The sequence below is a fragment of the Chrysochloris asiatica genome, unplaced genomic scaffold (genome assembly GCF_000296735.1).
Source record: "Chrysochloris asiatica unplaced genomic scaffold, ChrAsi1.0 scaffold00261, whole genome shotgun sequence".
Lineage (NCBI taxonomy): Eukaryota > Metazoa > Chordata > Mammalia > Afrosoricida > Chrysochloridae > Chrysochloris > Chrysochloris asiatica.
This window is the reverse complement of record NW_006408779.1, coordinates 2,661,914-2,680,367: the sequence shown is the minus strand read 5'-3', so window position 1 is coordinate 2,680,367 and position 18,454 is coordinate 2,661,914. Positions and strand designations below refer to the sequence as shown.

The following is an 18,454-nucleotide window of genomic DNA, read 5'->3' as shown; positions in this document are numbered from 1 at the left end:
ATGGTTGTGCCATACCGGGGCGTGGAGGGTAGGGAGGGACAGAGTTGTGTTGGGACGTGGTAGGGGTAGGGCTACGCTCTCAGCGGACTGCATTGAGGCTATTTGAGCAGAGAGGCGGGGCTGTGCGGGACGCGTTGGAGCCGGTTGCACTCTCCTCCCAACTAAGCTCAGGAGGGTCAAGGCCTCATGGTGGCCAGAACCTCATTGTGACACTAGGGTTGTGGATTCAGCGATCCTCCAGTTCTGAGACCCCCAACAGACTGCAGCATCGACTTCCTCACACCCTATCTTCCTCTTCAAAGGCACTTAGTTAGGATACTGGGACCCGCTAACCCTAACCCCATCTCAGGAGTGAATCTCGTTTGCACACAAGGTCACGTGTTCTCAGGGTCCAGAAACTAGGGCATGGACATCTTGAGGGGGCTATTGAGATGACCATGGACTTGAATCTGGTGAGGGAGGCAATCTTACGCAGAAGAAAAGGCCAGTATGAAGAGTCCACTGAGAGACCCCCAAGGATACTCCTAGGATGGGAAGGCAGCTAGAGAGGGAGACTAGTAGGAAATGAGTCCTAGGGCTAGTCCATGTAAGCTGGGGGGACTGGAATGTTATACTGCCATTCCTATGATCCTTCTAGATTTGGCCTAACAAACCAGGAGCCCCAAGAAGAGGCAGGGCCTGTCCCTGACCCCACCCTCTGGTGGTCAGCACCATAGGACCAAGCCCAAGGGACACAAGGAAGTTATACCACCTACCCACCACGTCTTGAGTTCTTTTACACCCTTCCACTTACACTTCTCATCCTGAGGAAAGGATTTTCTGGTAGTAAATGAGTTTAACTTATAAAAATAATTTTAAAATGTGATGCCTGTGAGTCAAGCACACCCAATTAAAACCCAACTAAAAACCAAACGAAGGATCTGAATAGACATTTGGCCCAAAGACCTACAAATGGCTGAGCCATAGGACCGTGCTGCCCCGCCCCCACCCCACCAGGATGGCTATCACTCAAAACCAACCAGGGCCAGAGAGTAACAAGTGTGGGGGGGAGCACATAAAGAAACAGTCGCCCAACTCTGCTGGTGCCAGTGAATGCCTACCGCGTGGAGGTCTACAAATTTCAGAGAAGTTTAACACAGTGAGCCCCACCCCAAGGTCCCCCTAACCCCTGAGCTCAGTGTAGGCAGCACTGTTGGGAGGGGTGGGGCGGAGGCAGGAGGGACCCAGAAACAAGTCCACCAGCCCGGGTCTCAGCCCCACCTCCCTGGTAGAAGACCTACCCGGTCACACAAGAGATGCTGAGGGCTGCCACCACTGACCACTGGCAACACCGATGGGAACAATTCCAAAGGTTTATTTCCATTAACAGGGATGACACCATTCAAAGCAAAAGAGAAAAAAACACACACAATCCGTGTTCGAGAGAGACCAGGACGAAGCGCCACCGTGCCAGGGAGCCCAAAACACTGCAATCAAAACCCCCTCCTCAGACGTCCTTCCGTGTAAACACAGCACATGCAGCCGGACAGTCACCCAGCTGGGAGACAGAAACAAGCCAGGGCCTGCCTTCTGGGCCCAAGCACATGGCAACATTTCAAGTATTAAAATAAAAAAAAAATACGTGTACATAGTTGTATATGTAGACACACACACGTGTGTCTGTGTGTGTGTATATATATATATATATATATATATACACATATATACATATACACACACACTTTGTACACAAAGGTACAACCTTTGCACTCAGGGCTGTGGACACCAGATCAAGAAGGGCAATTTCAGTGACTCAGGGGAAGTCAGGTCAGGTCAAGGGACCCTGGACACAGACACAGGAAGGCAGGCCTAACCCAAGGGGCAGGGTTCACAAACCTCATCCCCTGCAATCAGGTGAGATGGGTTTCCAGTTGCCGAACCTCCCCTGTACTTCCAAGCTGAGGGGGTAGGGAGTGGTCAGGGCCAGGCTGCTGGGCATATGGGGGGCAGGGGAAGACAGGCACACACATAACCCGGGCCCTGTCCTGTCCTACCCCACTCCTCCCAAACACCTACACATTTTTTTCGTTCAAAACAAAAAACAAAATGAGAAACAAGTAACAGAAGAGCTGCAGGAAAACACAAAGGAGCTTCAGACTCGAGTCTGAGGGCTGGCAAGGCCTGTCCTCACACAACACGTTGTCACGTAACCAACGGGCTCCGGGCCGGCCTCGGGACACGTGCGGGCACATCCACGCACGCACAGACACAGACTATGTATATATGTACGTATGTATATGGGTCTGTACACACAGCTTGAGTGCAACACCAGGAACAGAGGCCGCGCCCCCAGTGGTCCCTTCTGTCCCTAGCCTCTATCCGTATAAAGTGCTTGGGAACGACAAAGCTGGTGGGTGGGACAGCAGCTTTGGCTTCGAGTCAACAGTGTCATCTTCAGGGTCCTGCGTGGCCGTGTTTGGTGGCAGGCAGGACACTGGTCAGAGTGACATGGCCGTGCCCGCTGTGGGCAGTGGCAGGACTTCGGAGAGTTGGAGACCTGCCTGTCAGTGGAGGGGCTGAGGCAATGGCAGGAGGGCAGGCGGCCCCAAGTGTCCAATTCCAGCTTCTGATCCTCCACCAGGTCCCCTGCAGTGAAGGCCCACAGACTTATCCAGACCAGTCCCAGCAGCGTCCACCCCTTGGCACTAAGTACCTCAGGGCATGGGACCCAGTGTCAGGCACAGAGGCCGGTCAGCAGGGCTGAGAGTCTCCGCTCAATGCACAGCTTGCCTGCAGGAGGACAGGGTGTGAGTGGTGATGTCCACAAGGGGCCAGGGCTCCCCCCGCCCGCTGGCCCACCATGGCGCTCACACTTGGCGATGTTCTCCACATCGGCCTGGTCCGTGAGGATCTGCTGAAGCCCCTCCATGAGCAGCAGGGCCTTGTGGTAGCGCTGCACACAGTCCTCCCGGTGGTGGAACATCTCGTCCAGGGCCGCCGACTGGACCTGTGTGAGGCAGGCTCAGCTGGGCCCCCAGCAGCCCAGCCCCCATCCTGGTCCCACCGCCCGCCTGCCCGCACCGTCTGCACGGCGTGACTGAAGATGAGTTTCTCGGCTGTGATGCTGTGTACGCGGTCCATGAGTCTCTGCTTGTCCAGGAAGAAGTTGTGCAGCCGCAGGTTCAGGCTCTGACAGGAAACCACACTCGCCTTGTACAGCTCATTGAGCTTCCGTACCACTGCAGGCAGGGAGGCAGTCAGCTCGGGACTGGGCCACACAGCACGGACGGACCCCCAGGCAAGCCGACAGCGCTCAGGGAGAAGGGACAGCCCAGGCAGCACGCGGCCCGCATGCCCGGAGCCCTCCACAGCCCTCAGCAGAGCTCACCCTGCTTTACGGTGGACGACAAGCAGAGCTTGCCTGCCCGGATCTGCTCAATGGCTGTCTGCAGCCCGGCGGACAGGAGCTCGGCCACCTTCAGGTGCAGCACTAGCTGCTCGGCAAAGCTGGGGGGAGGGGGGGGGCGGGAGATGGCGTCAGGGGGCGCCCTGGGTCCTGGCAGCCCGTCACCCCTCCCACAGGAGAGCACACCTCCACTCGCGGCTCAGCAGGCTGATCTGGTCAGCCACCAGGCTCTCCTGCAGCTGGTACTCGGGGCCTCCGGCGGTCTCGCCAGCGCTGCCCTTGAGGGCAGCGATCTCCAGCACATGCTGGACAAAGGCCAGTGTGAAGCGCAGACCATGCAGTGTCTCCGTGTGCTCTTGCTGGAAGGACAAGGGGTCAGGACAAGCAAGCCTCCCCACTCCCAGCCCCGCCAGGACCCCTCAGCTTCTCTCTCTCCGCTGCCAACACCCACCTCCATGAGGGTCTCCTCAGGCAGGTCGGGGGCCTCAAAGGTCACAACCCCTTCCAAGTTGGCAGCAATAGGGTCGGCAAAGCTGCAGCAGTGTCCCGGGGCAGAGGCCTCAGGGGTGGCACCTTCACAGGCCCCGGGCATCAAGAGGCGACCAGAGGCAGAGCCAGCAGAACTGAGGGAGCCTGAAGAGCCCACTGTGGGAGATGCCACTGTGAGGGGCACCTGGGACAGCAGGTCCGGGAGGGGACAGACCCAGCCCACTTGACAATGCGCTCCCAACGTGAAGGCAGGAGGGGCAGAGAACCCAGGCTCCCTCGGCCCTAAACCACCCCCTTCCAGGAAGGCCTCACCTGAAAACACACGAGTCCGAGGGCCCTGGGGAGGCGTGGTGCCGCTTGGGGGAGACCCCACGGTGAACACCACAGGGGAAGGGCTACTGGCACCCCCCGCACGGATTCCAGGGTGCATGTTTCCTCCAAAACCTGCAGAGGGTGCTGGGAGGGTGAGAGGGGGGCTAAGGGTCACTGGGGGCCCCACGGCCACACCCTGGAGCCCTGCAGGCCCTGCGCACCCACCGATGTCCATCGGCTTTTCCTGCAGGCTGTCGGTGCTGCCCGAGTCCGGGGCCTGGGCGCCGAAGGCTGCCTTCAGGAGCAGGTCAGTGAGGCGGCCAGTGCTGAGGGACCTGCAGGGCAGAGGCGGCCAGGCAGCACTGGAGGGGCTGCCCCATTGGACGGGCCCAGGTGCCTGTTACCTTCTCCAACTCCAGTGCCACACCCCATACCCAACCTTCCTTCTGTGCTCACCTGCCAAATGGACCCTTGGCCTCCTCAGGGGGACGCAGCCCGGAACTTAGTGGCTGGGCTTGGAAGGGCCCCCTCTCCGTGAGGTCAGGCAGCGTATGGTTCCGAGGGGGCGTCACTACCACACCCTGCCGGGCCAGCAGGGCCAGCAGGTTCTGTGAGCTGGGCGTCTTAGGGAAATCAAATGAAGGACTGGCCTGGGGGAGAGGAGGGTGTAAGAATCACCCTCCAGAATCCCAACACCCCACCGCTGTGGAACAAAATCCAAACTCCACAAAGGTCAAGGAGAACGACAGTGGGGGGGGCCACAGTCTGTTTCTGTAAAGGGTTACAGCCTCAGAAAGTTTAGGGAGCAGATCGGTCTGTCCTGTTAAGGTCACTGTGAGTGGGGACCGACGGACCAGCACTATAGAACATGTACACAAATCCTGTACACAGAAACGGACTTGTGAGTTACGCCGACAACACCCCTCAGAGGAGACTCTGCTTGCGGCCTCATTATTACAGAAAAGCAGTCTGAGGAAAAGGGAAGTTCGGCAACTTGGCCAATGTGGGACTCTCCAAGGCCTTGGGAGCAAGAACCAGCCAACCTTCTGAGAAAGGGCAATCAGTACTTGAGGTTCCATTCTACCACAAGACAGCAAGAAGAGGTGTGAATGCTGGGAGCAACCCCAAGGCTGAGGGAAACCCCAGGCGCTGTGAGGCAGGAGCAGGGTGAGGGGCAGCGTGGGCCCAGGCAGCCCTAGCCCCTGATCTTTTGTACAACAGCTGCCCCAGCCCCCAGTGCACCTGGCTGGAAAGGAGCGGACCCAGAATGCCATGACCCTTACCTTGGTGGGGGAGCCCAGGATGGGGGGCAGGGGGCTGCGCTGCAGGAAGTCAGAGAATTTGGGAGAGCCACGCAGGGGCCGACAGGCTGGTAGCGGGGGGCTGGCCTGCTGGGGGCCAAACGCTGCCCCCAGTGGGTCCGTGGGAGGCTTGGGCAGCTTGGGGCGCACGACGTGAAGGTCCGAGAGATTGGGGGCGCTGTGTAAGCGGCAACCCAGCCCAGTGGCACGGGGTGAGTGTTCAGGTGCCGAGGAACCTGAGGGTGAGGAGCACCTGGCATCACCTCCACAACACCCACGACACCCCACAGTAGCCTGGGGCACCATCCCAGGGACACAGAAACCCCCACCTCGTCACTAGTTTGAGAGGCCCACCCACCTGGCCGTGGGAACTTGCCACCCCGCATCTCAGCTCCTTGTGGGGAGGGCGCCCCGCTGAAGCCCGGTCTCTCAGGGATGGTTCCAACTTTGGAGAAAAACGGAGGGTCTGTCAAGTCAAAGCAGGAACACCACTGTCCCCTTCTGCTCCTCCCCTCCTGGGCATCCAGGGATCCGGCCTCACCTTGGGGTGAGGGTGTGTAGGGCCGGGCCCCACCCAGGACAAACTTCCTGGCCAGGGCAGTGCTGCCGTGCTCAGCATGGGATGGGGGCGAGGGGCTGGCGCGGGCGAAGCCCAGGGGGCTGGTACTGCCTGACCTGCGGACGGTGGTGGACCTGTGGACAGTCAGGCAGTGAGAGGTGCTGACGCAGTCAGAGTCAGGGGTGGGGGCTGCAGAACCCACAGCCACACTCACCGGGGTGCTCCATACTGGGCGGGCGACTGCAGATTCTGCTCAATGCGCTGATAGTTGTGCACCTGCGTGGGAACTGGGATGGGGACAGACGCGCCGTACCTGCTGCTAGAGGGGCCAGCCCGGCTGGGGGCCGAGGACAAGGTTACGCCTCGGGCTGGGTCAAGAACCAGGGCCTGAAGAGCAGCCAGCTATAGGGCAAAGACACCTTCCCCCTCCCTGCCCTTGGCAAATAGGCCTGGAAACAGCTGAGTCCTACCCTCACCCCCTGCCCTGGGCTGCCCTGGCAAGTCACTCACCCAGAGGGGCTGGGGGAGCTGCTGTATGGTGGAGATGGCGATGGGGTCCGGCCATGGCTCTCCAGGCCAGCAGAGGCCACCAGTGAGCTTCTGGTGGGGTCAAAGGGCACATGTGGGTCACAGACCTGGACCTGCCCCACCTCCCCACAGAAGCTGGGGAGGAGGAAGAGGCCACGAAGGGCCTCAAGTGGTCCAGGCAAAAGCTAAGGTGATGCAGCACCCCCTAAAAATTGCTCACTGACCACCAAGGGGGATGGGATGCAGGACTCACCCACTGCACAGCAGGCTGTCTGGAGGGGGTTTGGCACAGGCCGTCTCAGCCCCTAGGTCACCTGTGGGTGGGGACACGGTAAGGTGGGCCCAGGAGAGCCCTCAGCTAGTCCACTCCCTCTAGGCTCCGGGCTGTCCCAGCCCCCGACCTGGGAAGTGAGCGGGAACCATGACGAAGTCGTCAGTGTCGCAGGATGAGTCCTTGCTACCAGCAGACTCCCGGGAGCCTTGGAGGAAGGTGGCGGCAGCGGCCGGTGAGGTCAGCGTCTTCTGCAGCTGCTGCATGTCCCCCAGGGACTGGACAGGAGACAGCGGTGAGCCGGGACTGCACATGCGTCCCACACTCGGCAGCCACCCCACTCCAGGACAGGGGACTCACCGGTGGCGAGGCCAGGTGGGACGTACAGCTACTGCTGGAGCTGCTACCAGATCCTGAGCTGGGGTAGGAGGGCACGGGCACCGGGGGCGCTGCCAGGACATCAGGGGCACTCCAGAGCCTGCCTAGGAGGGCTCCCGGGCCCCCAAGGGTCCCCTGTCCTGCCCCCTCCCCAGCAAGGGACCCCAGGCCTGGAGTGAGGCTTCTGGGCCCCCCCGCAGCCCCAGCTCTCCCAAGGGTGTCACACCCACTTCTCAGTGAGAGGGCACAGCTAAGGTGGGGGTGGGTAAGAGCAACTCACACTTCTTGATGGAAGAGCTGGTATCAAGGAACGGGTGATGGAAAAACTCATCTGTAGGAGAATGGGCCTCAGCGGGGGCCGGGGGCCCCACCTCCCACCCTGTCAGAGGGTTTGGGGAGAGCCTGGGCCAGGCGGGACCCACCGAAGTCCATGCGGTCCCGGTGGTTCCGCTGCAGCAGGGCCAGCAGCAGCTGTCTCAGGGGGGCAGAAGTCTCCCGGGGGATCCTGGGGGAAGGGGCGGGATTAGCAGGTGGGAGGCGGACCTCCCGGGGGATGCTGGGGAACTGGGGGGGTGCCACAGAGGTCTCCCTAAGGAAAAGCTGGGATCAGCAGCCCCAGGCGCTGAGCTGACGCGAGGGCACTTACGTGGGAATCAGCGTCTTGTTCTTCTCGTAGAAGAGGCGCAGGTCCTGGGGACTGCTGGCCTGTGAGGAGGAGGAGGAGGGCACTGAGCTGGGCCTGACCCCGCCCCAGCCCACCGGCTCAGACAGGACACCAGCCTGCTGGGCTCACCTGGAAGGGCGCTTTGCCCGTCAGACACTGGTACACGATGGTGCCAATGCTCCACAGGTCTGCCTTGCCGTCGTAGTGCTGGGACATGATGACCTCTGGAGCCTGCAGGGTGGAGACAGGGCCTCAGTGTCCAGCTGCAGCACCCAGCCCCGGGTCCCCAGGGCCCATGCAGGAACGCACCATGTACATGGGAGAACCACACAGCGTGGCCGCCATCATGTTGCTCTGCAGGTAGCGGGCAAACCCGAAGTCAGCTGTGAGGAGAGAGGCGGTCAGGGGGCCATACCAGGTCCCCATGGCAGGCAGCCCCAGGCCAAAACAGCGTGGCTCACCAATCTTGACACGGATGTTGTTGGGGTTGGCTCGGCGCCCACCGGGGTTGGACAGCAGAATGTTCTGGGGCTTCAGGTCTCGGTGGATGATGCCTTTGCTGTGCAGCAGCTGCATGGCCCCCGCAATCTGCTGCAGGAACAGCCGGATGGTGTCCTCGCTGAGCGTGCGCATGGCTGTGGGGAGACGGAGCAGCACTCCAGGTCTCCAGCTGCACACCTTCTCCCGTACGTGCTCTGGGGACCCAGGGCCGCCTGACCTTGGTGGGAGGCTCCATCTCCACACCCCTCCCAGTCACCCACCTGGGCCCTGTCTGTTATGGGGCCAGGGGTGACGAGGGTCCACCTCTTGCTTCCAGGGAACATGTGGCGACTAGGTGACCAAAGCCGTAGAGCAGGCAAGGAGGGGTACAGGTGGTGAGTCCACATACACACCATCACACACAACCACAGAGACACCAGATGCTCAGCTACAGCCACACGCTACAGGTACTCACACACACAGCTGGTCACACACACCACATACGCACAGACACCAGATGCTGAGTCACACACACAGCTGGTCATACACACACACACACACACACACACACCACACACACACCAGATGCTGAGTCACACACACAGCTAGTCATACACACACAACCACAGATGGTCACACACAGACACCCGATGGTTATTCACCCACACGGTCATACACACACACACACACACACACAGATGGTCACTCACCCACACGGTCATACACACACACACACACAGACACCCGATGGTTATTCACCCACACGGTCATACACAATCCAGGTAATCACTCACACACACTCCACGCAGTCAGACACTCATCACAGCACTCCTCACACACAGCTATGCGGGTGCTCAGTTACACCTACACTGTAACATCCACATCACAGCCCCACACGCACTACAGGCAGGCATTCAGGGTCTCTGAGCAGGCCCACACCTGGACTCCACACAACCCTCCCCGATCCTCCGAGACAATCTCTGCCTTCCCCCAAGGTGCTCACCCTTCTCAGGGGCAACACACGCCCCACCAGGCAATGCAGACTGGCCCAGCTCACTGACAGGCCTCAGACTCCAGGCCCCCACAGTCCCGCCATGACACCCGTGAACACAGAGCCATGTCACAATCCTGGACAGCCCCTCGAGGCCTGGAGCGGCACAGTCGAGGCTGGCTTGGGACCGACCTGACATGTGTGGCACCTGACAGCCACTGGTCAGAAGAGACAGTACCCTGTGGGAGGGGCTCTGGGAGTGGGCGGACTCAGCCACAGGGGACCCCGCAGGCCAGCAGGCGGCTCCCACTCCGGACTAGGGGTCTAGGGGTCGGCGTTCCCAGCCAGAGACAAGCCCTGCGTTCCGGGTGAAGACACATCCAGGGTCCCTGCTCTACACGCCCTCCCTGGGACCCCCTACCAATCCGCCAGCTGCTCACCCTGGCTGTGGACGTGCACGCACGCACGTGTTCACCTCCCCGTGCCAGCGCGCCTGCTCACACGCCAGCACCCTCCCCTGGCCTCCCACAGCTCATCCTCCCCGCCCACGGGCCCTGGGTGCAGACAGAGTCCCCTCCACTCACTGTGCAGGTAATCAGCCAGGTCCCCGCCATTACAATACTGCAACAGAGCGCACAACGTGAGCAGCTGTCCTTCAGCCCAGGCCAGCCCCTCCCTCGGCAGGAAGCCAGCAGGAGACAGCCCGAGTGGTCCAAAGTCCCCCACCCCCAGTGTCCTGGCCTCCTGGCCTCCAGTGAGCACTCACCTCCATGACTAGGTAGACAGAATTGGCCATCTCCTACAAGACACAGAAGAGGCGGTGAGGGGTAGGGACACAGACACAGACCAGTCCTCCCAGTCAGGCCCCAGTTGTGTCCTATCCACCCCTCCTCAGACCTGGGCCTTGGTGGGCAGGGCAGGCTGAGGACTGAGTACCCTGAAACCCCACAGTGGACTGGGCGCAGGGCCTGCGCAGGGGATTGGGTGGGGAGGAGAGTCATTCTCACGCTCCCTTAGAGGGTGTGTCTGAAGAGAAGCAGGCCCGCCCCATACCTGCCCTATGCCCGCCGGCACTGGCACTCAGTCCTGGAGCCGTGGAGGGTGGTTGGTGCCCAGCCTGAGTGGCTGTGGGCGTCACCTGCCTAGGCCTGAAAGCTAACAGCTGCCCCACTTCTCCCGCCTCAGCTGTCCGGGCCCACACACAGCAGCACCAAATGGGTGGGCGGGCGGGCGGGCAGGCAGGCAGCTGGGGTGGGGGTTGGGGGTAGGAGACAGCGGCGGCATCAACATGGAAGATGAAGAGGGGCAGGTTCAGGCCTCGCTCTCAGGACAGACAGCGCTAATGGAGACCCAGACAGAGGGAGCGGGGAGCCCAGGGTGCGAGGTGCCATAGGAACGAATCAGCACTTAGAGCCAGAAATAGCCAGGGAGAGAGAACACTCCCTGGGGGCACACAGGCACGTCCTAGGAGAGACCTGGTCACACAGACAGGGGGTCACCAACTCCAGGCCTGGCTCCTAGGACCCAACTCACCACAACCCCACTCCTGCCTACCGAGGCCAGAACACACCAGGACGGCAGCACAGAAAAGAGACAGAGACAGGTACAGAGATGGGGACAGCCAATATTGCAGGGTGTGGAGTGCAGCCTGCCCCCCCCCCCCCAAATCCAGAGGAAGAAGTGCAGCAGCCAACACCTCTACCTCGTACCCAGGACACCCCAGGAGGTTGTGCCTATCCCCTGCTGATTCCTGGGGGCCTTCATTTCACAGGGTGGCCTGCTAACCCTTTGCTGGTGCCCTCCCATGGGCTGGCCCAAGGCGGCCAGCAGGAATGAGCTTCCTCGCCCTGTCCCCTGCTCCTACAGCCAGCTTGGACACAAGGGCCCCTGGGGAGAGAGCTCAGAGGGGCTATGTGTGCCTCCGTTTCCCACCGGGAGCTCAGATTCAGCATCCTCACCCTGTGGCACACTGAGAGCTCCCAGACCCACTTCAAACCCAGGAGTCCATGCAGTAGCCTGGCAGCCCGATTAGCCCCCACCCCAGGGGGAAGCACTTCCCCATGAAGCCCAGGCTCCTCCAGATGTGAGGTCAGTCAGGACTCCTGCCCGACCACTGCCACACCCCCACATGAGGCCGACTCAGGGGAGTCCCTGACGCACTAGACAGTCACAGATGCCAGAGCGACAGAGACCGGGTCTGCTCAGCCAGCAGTCTGGACGGGCCTTTGGGCACGTACGAGGCCGCGCCCACCTGGTCTCAGGATCCAGCTCTTCACCCTCTGCCAGCCCTGTGTTGTCTGGTGACCCTGGGCGGGCGGGGGCGGCGTGGCCTGATTAACTCCTTCCTGAGTCAGCCTTCCGGCCCCCAGCAGGGAGCAGAGAGAATGCCAGAGACGTGCAAGTGTGCCTGTCACCATCCTTAGAGGCTTCTCTTGGCTTAGAGATCATTAAAGAAATCTTTAAAAAAAACAAAACACCAGGCTGATTAAAGACTGATACAGGCTGAGACTCTAAGTCTCGGTCACACCTCTATGGCTACATTTTCAGCCAGAGAGAAGCTTATAAGGGTAATAACAACACTAGTGAGGTGGTGGTCTTAAGTGCTGCTGAGTCAACTCTGCATAGGTTTCCAAGGAGCGGCTGGTGAGTTTGAACCGTCGACCTTGTGGTCCAGTGCTATATTCCATAGCACCACACCAGGACTGAGGTAAACAAACCTTTGAGTTCTAAATGGCAACATGTACCCCAGGACAAAATACAGAAGGGTGGGGAGAGGAGGAGGAGGAGGAGGAAGGGGAGGAAGTGGGAGAAAGGCTGTTAAACTGAGGACCCTGCAACTGAGCTGAAAGGAAGTGTAGGATTGGTTGAATGTAAAACCGATGATCTGCTCTGTAAACCTTCACTCAATTCACCGTAACAAGTTTTTTAAAAAAACTCATTGTAATCTGTCTATGACCAGAAAGGCCCCAATCCTAACTGCACACACCATTCTCCCCCTTGGCCAAGGCTCCAGGGCTGAGACGGGGAACACAAAGTGAGCCTGGAGCCCGGATGGTACTGACCAGGAAGGAAGGGCTCGCCTCACAGAAGCTGTTTCCCCAGGGGCTCCTGGCTCCCAGCCCAGTCCCTAGGGCCAGCTTCCAGCCCACCGCACCCTCTGAGCCGGAAGTACCCACCCTCCTTCCCAGCAAGCCCATTGTGTCCCTGCTCCCTAGGGCTGCATACCCAGACCTCTAGGGAACCCTCCACCCCGCCAGACGTGAGCTAATCCTCGCCCAGGGCTTATGCTGGAGGAGTCGGGGTGCTGCGGGGAGGCAGCAGATAAGTGGCAGACAGGTGGGAATGAGAGTCAGAATACAGGAAACCACCTGTATCAGGAATACACGGGAACCCACAAGGGGGCTTCAAAAGTTCTTGGGAAAATGGAATGAAGCCCTACTGGCCAGAGGCTAAGGGCAGGGAAAACTGAGGGATGAGTCAAGAGTCTAGCTACTCGAAAAACGTGGCAGGGACGGTGTGGGTTCTGAAGATTTAAAACCAGGGGAGGGCCCGACCGAAGTATGAGGAGGAAAGTTCACATCAACATGGCTTTTCCAGGAGCAAGAGTAGGGGGTCTGGATACTTTTGGGGGCTGCTGAGAGCTACAGACAGACCTCGAAGACATTGTGGGTTCAGTGCAGACCATTGTAGTAAAGCGAGTATCACATGAATGTTTTGGCCTCTCAGTGCACAAAGAAGCTATGTTTACACTCTACTGTAGTCTAGAATGTGCGCTATCACATGACGACAATGTTTTAAAAATTGTAAGACTGAAATCTGACAGACACAAAGTAAGCAAATGAGGTTGGGAAAATGGCGCCAACAGACTTGCTCAGTGCAGGGTTGCCACAAACCTTCCGTCTGTCTCTACCTGAGACGCTCAATACAGAGACGCATGGTAAAAGGACATTGGTGAAGATGATGATGATGATGATTATACTTCACGATACAAAATGTCAGTGGTAGACAACATACACACACACTTGCTGCCAGTTTCCTGGACTGCCTAGACCCCAGCTTCATTCAGATCCACATCAGGAAAAGATCACCAGGTCCGGCCCCGGGGAGATGGGGCGAACCCCAAAGTCCTGAGCCCACTAAGCCCCAGGCTACGGCCTTTCCTCACAGGCTCTGCAGTGTGTGTGGAGGAACAAATCCCTGGGTGTCCGGGCTCCCCAGGAGAGCCAAGGGGAGTCCTTACCCAGCAAAGCCTCCAGACCCAGGGAAGTAGCCAGACAGCTTGCCAGTGTCAAAGGAGGGGTCAGCCTCAGCAAAGCCTGGGCACTGTGTGCAGGGGCCAGTCAGCTCCAGCATTTGACACTGACCACAGCACCACATAGGATAAGAGCCAGAACCTGCCGTCTTTCCCCTCCATGAGGCGGCCAGCTACCACCCCATAGGTGTGCTGACTCAGAAGGGAGACCGCTCCACAGAATCCACCTCCCAGGCCCTCTCCCATCAGCCTGACCAGTTAGCCATTCCCATATCAGACAGGAAGGGGAAAAGCAGGACCCCTAACGGACAATCTGAGGCTTGAATGTTGTTGTTAAGTACTGTCCAGCTGGCCCTGACTCACAGTGAGCCTGTACACCGTTTCCTAAGCAGAAAAGTCTCCATCTTGTCCCGTGGAGTAGCTGGTGGGCTCGAAGCACAAACCTTGTGGTCTGCAGTCCAGTGTTTACTGTAGGGAGTCAGTGCGCTCCTGAGCAGTATTTGGCGCAAACAACAAAGGGTCCCTCTCTTTACTCTCTAAAGAGCTCCGGCAAGTTCTGAAGGTTCTGAGAGTGGATTCTGACTCAGTAACCCTCTATATAGGAGTCCTGGTGTGGCGCTCTGGGTAGATGCGCTGGACTGCAACCTCCGCTTGAACTGTGAGGCCTGCGGTTCAAGCTCACTAGCTGCTCCTACACAGGGTGGCTATGGGTTGGAACCCAACTCGACGGCACTTCACAACAACAACCCTGTACAGGGTTTCTGAGGAACAGTTGGTGGGTTTGAGTTGCTGACCTTGGGGTCCTCAGGCCATTGCTTATCCTACAGTGCTACACCATAGCCTGCTTCTTTAGGGGAGCCTCAACAAGACGGTCTGACACAATGGCTCCAATGGGTCCAACACAGCACATGGCAATGACCGCTCCGAACGGCACAGAACGCTCAACTTTCACACAGAGGCTGCTGGGAGCTTAAAGTGACTGGTTAGGGTTAGCGCTGTTAGCTGCTGCCAGTCGTTTCAAGCTCACAGCCTTCATCCATCATGGAGGGAAAGAGGACAGGCTCTCGCTCTCACCCTGGTGGCCAGCCATGGGCAACAGCAGTGGGCTTGGAAACATCTCTTACCACACTGCCCAGGGAGTCATCACCACCAGGCTCGCCATTAGGAGACTAACTTGCCCACAGTCACACAGGTAAACAAATGGTGGAGCCAGGGCACCAAGAAACAAGTCTGGCTCCAGGGCCCGTGCTAGTAACCACTACCGTCCTCCCTCACTAAAGCCAACAGCCGGCTAGAAATATGTGCCACGGGAATGGGAGGTATTTTTAACATTCACATGTACACCCTGTGGGCCAAGGTGAGGAATCAATTTCCTGACAAACGGGGGCAGGCACTGCCAGAGGCCACGCAAGGAGGGCACTTGGGCAACAGCAAACCATTACAGGGGACCCTAGTGGTGCAGTGCTTAAGACTCTTGGCTAGACACCAAAAGTCCCTGGTTCAAGCCCACCAACCCCTGTGTGCCGTCTGCTTCCATAGACAACAGCCTCGGAAACCTTGGAGGTGTGATGCGGTACGCACACCACTGGACTTCAAACCACAAGGTCAGCGGAAACCCTATCAGGATCGCTTTAAGTCGGAAGCAACTCAATGGCACGGCCCTACAACAACAGGGTTGCCATGAGTCCAAAGTGACTTGTAGTAGGTACTGGGTTTTACCAGTACCAAAAACACATGTCCTTTTCCAAAGTGTCTACTTTTAGCACTGATGTCTGTTAGGATCTCTCTATATGGGGTCAGATGGACAAGAGCAAACTGTCACTGGGGAGGAGCAATTCGAAAAAGAAGCATGAGAATAGTTAACCAACTAGAAAATGTGACCGACGCCACTGAACTGTACGTGTAGAAGCGGTGGAATTGGGTCACGCGCTCAACAAAAAATAGACTAAATTAGAAAACACACACACACACACACACCCCTTTACCCAGGGATTCTACCTCTGAGAAGGTCATCTACAGAAACACACTTGGCAAAGATGGGCCAAGGTCAACTACAGCCAGCTGTTTAATGAACCAAAATGAACCCCATGTCCCATCAGCTGGGGGCATAGCTACGTCAGTGACGGATTATCCAGATCATGGAATACCATCCCACTCAGCACACGGCAGCACTTCAGTAGCAGCGACTATGACCAGATACAGTTTAGTCCCTTATGTAACTATCACTAGATCCACTGTCTCTGCCCTACACAGTGCTGAGGACTTGTCCAAGGACACACAGCATGTCTAGGCTGCAGAACAGGACTGGACCCAGCTAGTCTAGAGGACTTGCTCTCTGGGCTGTAGACTGCTGCATTTCAAGGTGGCTACTTCTCTTAGCATTAGGAGGAGGTGAACATGTGGGAAGGCAGGGGTGTGATTTTACTGTTTTGTGAAGTAACAAGAATCCTCCTCCAAGATACATGAAGGGGGCTTCAAAAAGTTTCTGAGACGACACCATTATCTCTAACTCTATTTTCCACACTTTTTGAAGCCCCCTTGTTTTCTTAAATGGAAAGATCAAGGTGCAAGAGACATGCACACAGATCTACCGGTTCCAAAAACTGTTCTTAACTTTTTCAGAAAGGTCCAGCAACCAGTGACGTGGAGCCTCAGAACAGACAGAAGAATCTCTTCTCACAACATTCCCTTCTGTACTACTGAGGTTTCGCTAGTCACGTATTACCTATTTTTTGTTGTTGTTAAGTGCCGTGGAGTCGGTTCCGACCCATAGCGACCCTGTACAGGGTTTCCGAGGCTGTAAATCTTTACGGGAGTAGAAAGCCTCATCTTTCTCCCGCAGAGCGGCTGGTAGTTTCGAACCGCTGACCTTAATGTTCGCAGCCCGATTCGTAATCACTACGCTACCAGAGCAAGTTATTTTTCTGTTTTGCCTAATTTGTATGTCCCAGAAGTCGTAAGAACACAGGGGCATGGTGCTCGAGCCTGGGCAGGAAGGGACAGTCAGCACAGCCAGCCAGAGAAGCCTGGGCCCTGAACCTGAAATGCTAAGCACTTCCTCTTAGAAGAGGAAGTGGGCAGTGTCCACAAACAGGTGTAGGTGGCCCAGCTGGGATGGAGCTGGCACTGGGGGAGAGAGAGGCCAGGCACATCCCTCCCCTGGGGAAGACAAAGATGTCATTCAGAGAGGGGAGCGGGCCCTGCCTGGAATTGTCATTTGGGAACCTAAGGATGAAGGTGCCACCATGGTCTGCCTGACCCCAGGGACAGAGGCCTGTAGGGTGTGGGACCTGCTAGGTCTTGCTAGGTGTTTGCCAGTCTAGGCTGGGTGACAGGCCAGCCCATGTTGCCCCCAGAGTTGGCTTCTGAACATAGGACGATCAGGAAGGGTGGAGGGGAGGCAGAAGAGAGGGAGGAGGGAGGAAGGGGTACCCTCTTGGACCAAAGAACACCATGTCCACATACTATGCCAGTATTTCTAGGTACCTGCTGTCAACACTGGCCCTGGGCCCTCCATACAAGTCACTGCATGCCTGTGAGACCACAACAAGCTCGGAAAGGGTACCAGGAGGGTGAGCTGGGCAAGAAGGCAGGAGAGGGAGGGAGGGAGGGAGGAGGCCACCAAAACACAGCCAGCCAGCAGGGAACTTCCCCTCAGCCAGGGCCTGGTCCCTGGCCTCAGTAAACAGGTTTCAAAACCATTAGTCAGCACATCAGCCACCTCAGGCTCCAAGTTCCCAAGCTGGTTGCCCAGGGTCCCCCCGACCCCTACCCAAGCTGAGCCATGGCACCAGGCGGAAGCCAGCCAGCGAACGGAGGAGGGCTCCTCAGTCCCTACAGCCTACTCCCACCAGGCTGGGGGCAGGCCAAGCCCCAACTGCCAGCAAGGACTCCAGGGGCCCCTCCCCCCTCCCGGGCTGGGGCTGACGCAGGGAGCCACTGGCCAATGCCTGCCACAGGAGCAATGTCAACAAACACAGCCGGCTCAGACAGGTGGGCCAGTGCCCTGGCAAGGCCACCCTGGCCTGCACTGGGGACGCCAGCCACACTCAGGTCACGGCCACTGGGTCAGACGGTACTGGGTAGTTCTACTGCCCGGTCATGTCAATTTGTCAGCCTACCCTGCCTTACGGTACACAGCCCTCCCCCTTCAGTCCTACAAGGTGGGAAAACTCCCAACAACCCCAAGAGGAAAACAGGCCTGACACGGGGTCTCCAAAGTCCCCCCTCAAGCCTCACAAGTAGACAGCCTCCAACTTCCAACCGCAAACACAACGAGAGAGTCAACCACCACCCACCAGCTGGCTGGACCCTGGCAAACTGGGAGCCCTGGTTCCAACCCCACCTGTCTCCTCCCTTTGTACGAGGCCTTACCTGGAAGTCATACAAAGCCACAATGTTTTCATGTTTCAGTTCCTAGGACAAAAAGACCAGGTTTCTCAGGAACGGTTCAGGGGACCCTCCACCACCACGGGTGCTGACGGGGGACCACCACCGTCTCTCCCATGAGCCCCAGGCTGCTCGGCTCACCTTGAGGATCTTGATCTCCTTCCCCAGCAGTGTCTGCGATTTAGCGAGGTTCTTCTTATTGATACACTTGACGGCCACCTCCAGATCATGTTTCTAAAAATCAAACACTTGTCACTCAGGGCCACGACCCCCACCCGGACAAGGAGTGGTGACGGGACTCCCGTGGGCCCCAGGCGGCCGCGCAACAACTAGGGCCCGGGTCTCCTTGCCCGGCCTCACCTCCCGGTGGCGGCCCTTGAAGACCACGGCGAAGGCCCCGTGCCCGATCAGGTCCTTGCGGGAGAACTCGAACTTGCCCACGGTCTCCATGCCAC

At 58.3% G+C, this 18,454-nt stretch overlaps 1 protein-coding gene across 1 annotated transcript; it reads right to left on the bottom strand.

Annotated features, from left to right (window-relative positions):
* Window positions 1–2,713: 2,713 nt before the first annotated feature.
* On the bottom strand, window positions 2,714–18,449 carry ULK1 (unc-51 like autophagy activating kinase 1). The gene is made up of 28 exons (XM_006874064.1): window positions 18,360–18,449; window positions 18,141–18,233; window positions 17,985–18,026; window positions 10,125–10,157; window positions 9,943–9,979; window positions 8,349–8,522; window positions 8,197–8,270; window positions 8,017–8,118; window positions 7,870–7,928; window positions 7,646–7,728; window positions 7,504–7,554; window positions 7,206–7,294; window positions 6,976–7,123; window positions 6,828–6,888; window positions 6,557–6,646; window positions 6,261–6,383; window positions 6,029–6,180; window positions 5,846–5,932; window positions 5,470–5,723; window positions 4,643–4,836; window positions 4,412–4,521; window positions 4,187–4,330; window positions 3,837–4,030; window positions 3,572–3,744; window positions 3,368–3,486; window positions 3,061–3,218; window positions 2,851–2,986; window positions 2,714–2,769 (listed from the first exon to the last, which is right to left on the bottom strand). Exons 1-28 carry the CDS (start codon window positions 18,447–18,449, stop codon window positions 2,714–2,716), a joined length of 3,126 nt encoding a protein of 1,041 aa, XP_006874126.1.
* Between the last annotated feature and the right edge of the window lie 5 nt (window positions 18,450–18,454).